This window comes from Gopherus evgoodei, unplaced genomic scaffold, assembly GCF_007399415.2.
Source record: "Gopherus evgoodei ecotype Sinaloan lineage unplaced genomic scaffold, rGopEvg1_v1.p scaffold_192_arrow_ctg1, whole genome shotgun sequence".
Lineage (NCBI taxonomy): Eukaryota > Metazoa > Chordata > Testudines > Testudinidae > Gopherus > Gopherus evgoodei.
Genome location: NW_022059855.1, coordinates 56,421 through 58,199, shown reverse-complemented (window position 1 = coordinate 58,199; position 1,779 = coordinate 56,421). Strand labels below are relative to the sequence as shown.

The following is a 1,779-nucleotide window of genomic DNA, read 5'->3' as shown; positions in this document are numbered from 1 at the left end:
AGTCAGAGGGATTTAGTCTTCTAAGTGCCTTATTCTCTTTTGAAAATGAGACTTAGGCTCCTAAATCATGTAGGCATTGCAGTTGTGAGCACAGCAATGCTTAAATACCATCGTCTAATAGCTTTAACAATCTTAGGGACAGATTTTCAAAGGTATTTATTTAGGTACCTAAAGATGCAGATAGATGCCTACTGGGATTTACAAATATATCTAGGTGAATGAGAGTTAGGTACTTAAACTGCTTAAGCATTTCTGAAAGTCCCGTTAGGCACCTATCTGCATACTGAGGCACCTAAACACCTTTTCAAATCTGTCCATTGTGATTCATTGCTCCATCTTTAAAACTGAAATTATAGCATTCTCCTACTGCAGAGAGACAGTGTGAGGTTAAATCCATTAAAAATTGTGAGGTGCTCAGGTACCATGTAATGGGTCAGATAAGGGCCTAACATAGATATATAACCCTTAATGTGTTTCACTGTTGACATAAAAAGAATTGAGATGGAGACATTTATAGTCAATCATATTCCTTTATTCAACAGAATCTTCTTCTGCTCACCATTCTCCAGAAGGTGCCCTTCACCTCTTTGTTCCTCAGGCTGTAGATGATGGGGTTTAGCATGGGTGTGATGACCGTGTAGAACAGAGAGAGAAACTTGTCTGTGTCTGGTGAATAGGAGGAATTAGACTTCAGATACATAATGCAAGCAGAGCCATAGAACAATGTAACCACCATGAGGTGTGAGGAGGAGGTGGAGAAAGACTTTCTCCTGCCCACCCTGGAGGGGAGCCTCAGGATCGTGGAGATGATGCAGACATAGGACATGAGAATCAGCATGAAGGGGAAGATGGCGAAGAAAAAAACCATGATGAAGACAGCCATATCATTGCGGAAGGTGTCTCCACAAGCCAGCTTCAGCAGTAGAGGGATGTCACAGAAGAAATGATTAATCTCATGGGATCTGCAGAAGGGTAGGATGAATACCGTGCTGGTGTGACCAAAGGACATGAGGAGACCACTGAGCCAGGATCCCGCAGCCAGTCCAGTGGACACCTTCCTGTTCATAACCACAGGGTAATGCAGAGGCTTGCATATTGCAACATAGCGATCATAGGCCATGGACGCCAGGAGAAAACACTCTGAGCCACCAAGGAAAAAGGTGAAATAAGTTTCCATAGCACAGCCAATGAAAGAGATGGTTTTATCCCCAGAGAGCAGATTCCTAAGCATCTTGGGGACATTGACTGATGTGTAGCACTTCTCCAGGAAGGATAGGTTCCTGAGGAAGAAATACATGGGGGTATGAAGAGTTGGTTCAGCCAGTGTGAGGACAATGATTAGAAGGTTTCCAGCCAAGGTGACTATGTAGGTGACCAGAAACACCGAAAAAAATAAATACTGCAGGCTGGGAATGTCAGAAAAGCCCAGGAGAATGAATCCAGAGATTGTCGTGCTGTTTCTTCCCGTTGTTTCTTGGCTAGTTTTCATCCTGAAAAAGAAAAGGAAACAATAGGCTGTCACAGAATACTTTCCCCCGCTCCGCCGTCCTCCACTGTCATACAATTTCTCCAGATAATCTGAGTCTTCCTGTGAGTTTTAGGAAGCTAAGAATTTTGTCTTTTTACAATTTGCTGCAACCTGTGTTATACCAATGGAATAAAAGCCAGCAGGATCTTATTAAAGGGGAGAAGGCAAAATGCCGTATTTATTGTGAATACAAAAAGAATCTGAATAAGCAATCAGTTATAGCTATAGCATTTCATTCTCTCACACATTCA

At 42.5% G+C, this 1,779-nt stretch overlaps 1 protein-coding gene across 1 annotated transcript; it reads right to left on the bottom strand.

Annotated features, from left to right (window-relative positions):
- Window positions 1-535: 535 nt before the first annotated feature.
- LOC115640073 (olfactory receptor 10A2-like) lies at window positions 536-1,489 on the bottom strand. The gene has a single exon (XM_030542937.1). The coding sequence runs from the start codon at window positions 1,487-1,489 to the stop codon at window positions 536-538; it is 954 nt and encodes a 317-aa protein (XP_030398797.1).
- Between the last annotated feature and the right edge of the window lie 290 nt (window positions 1,490-1,779).

Excerpts from the sequence above, each read along its gene's own strand:
- LOC115640073 (XM_030542937.1), bottom strand. The coding sequence starts at position 1,489 with ATGAAAACTAGCCAAGAAACAACGGGAAGAAACAGCACGACAATCTCT.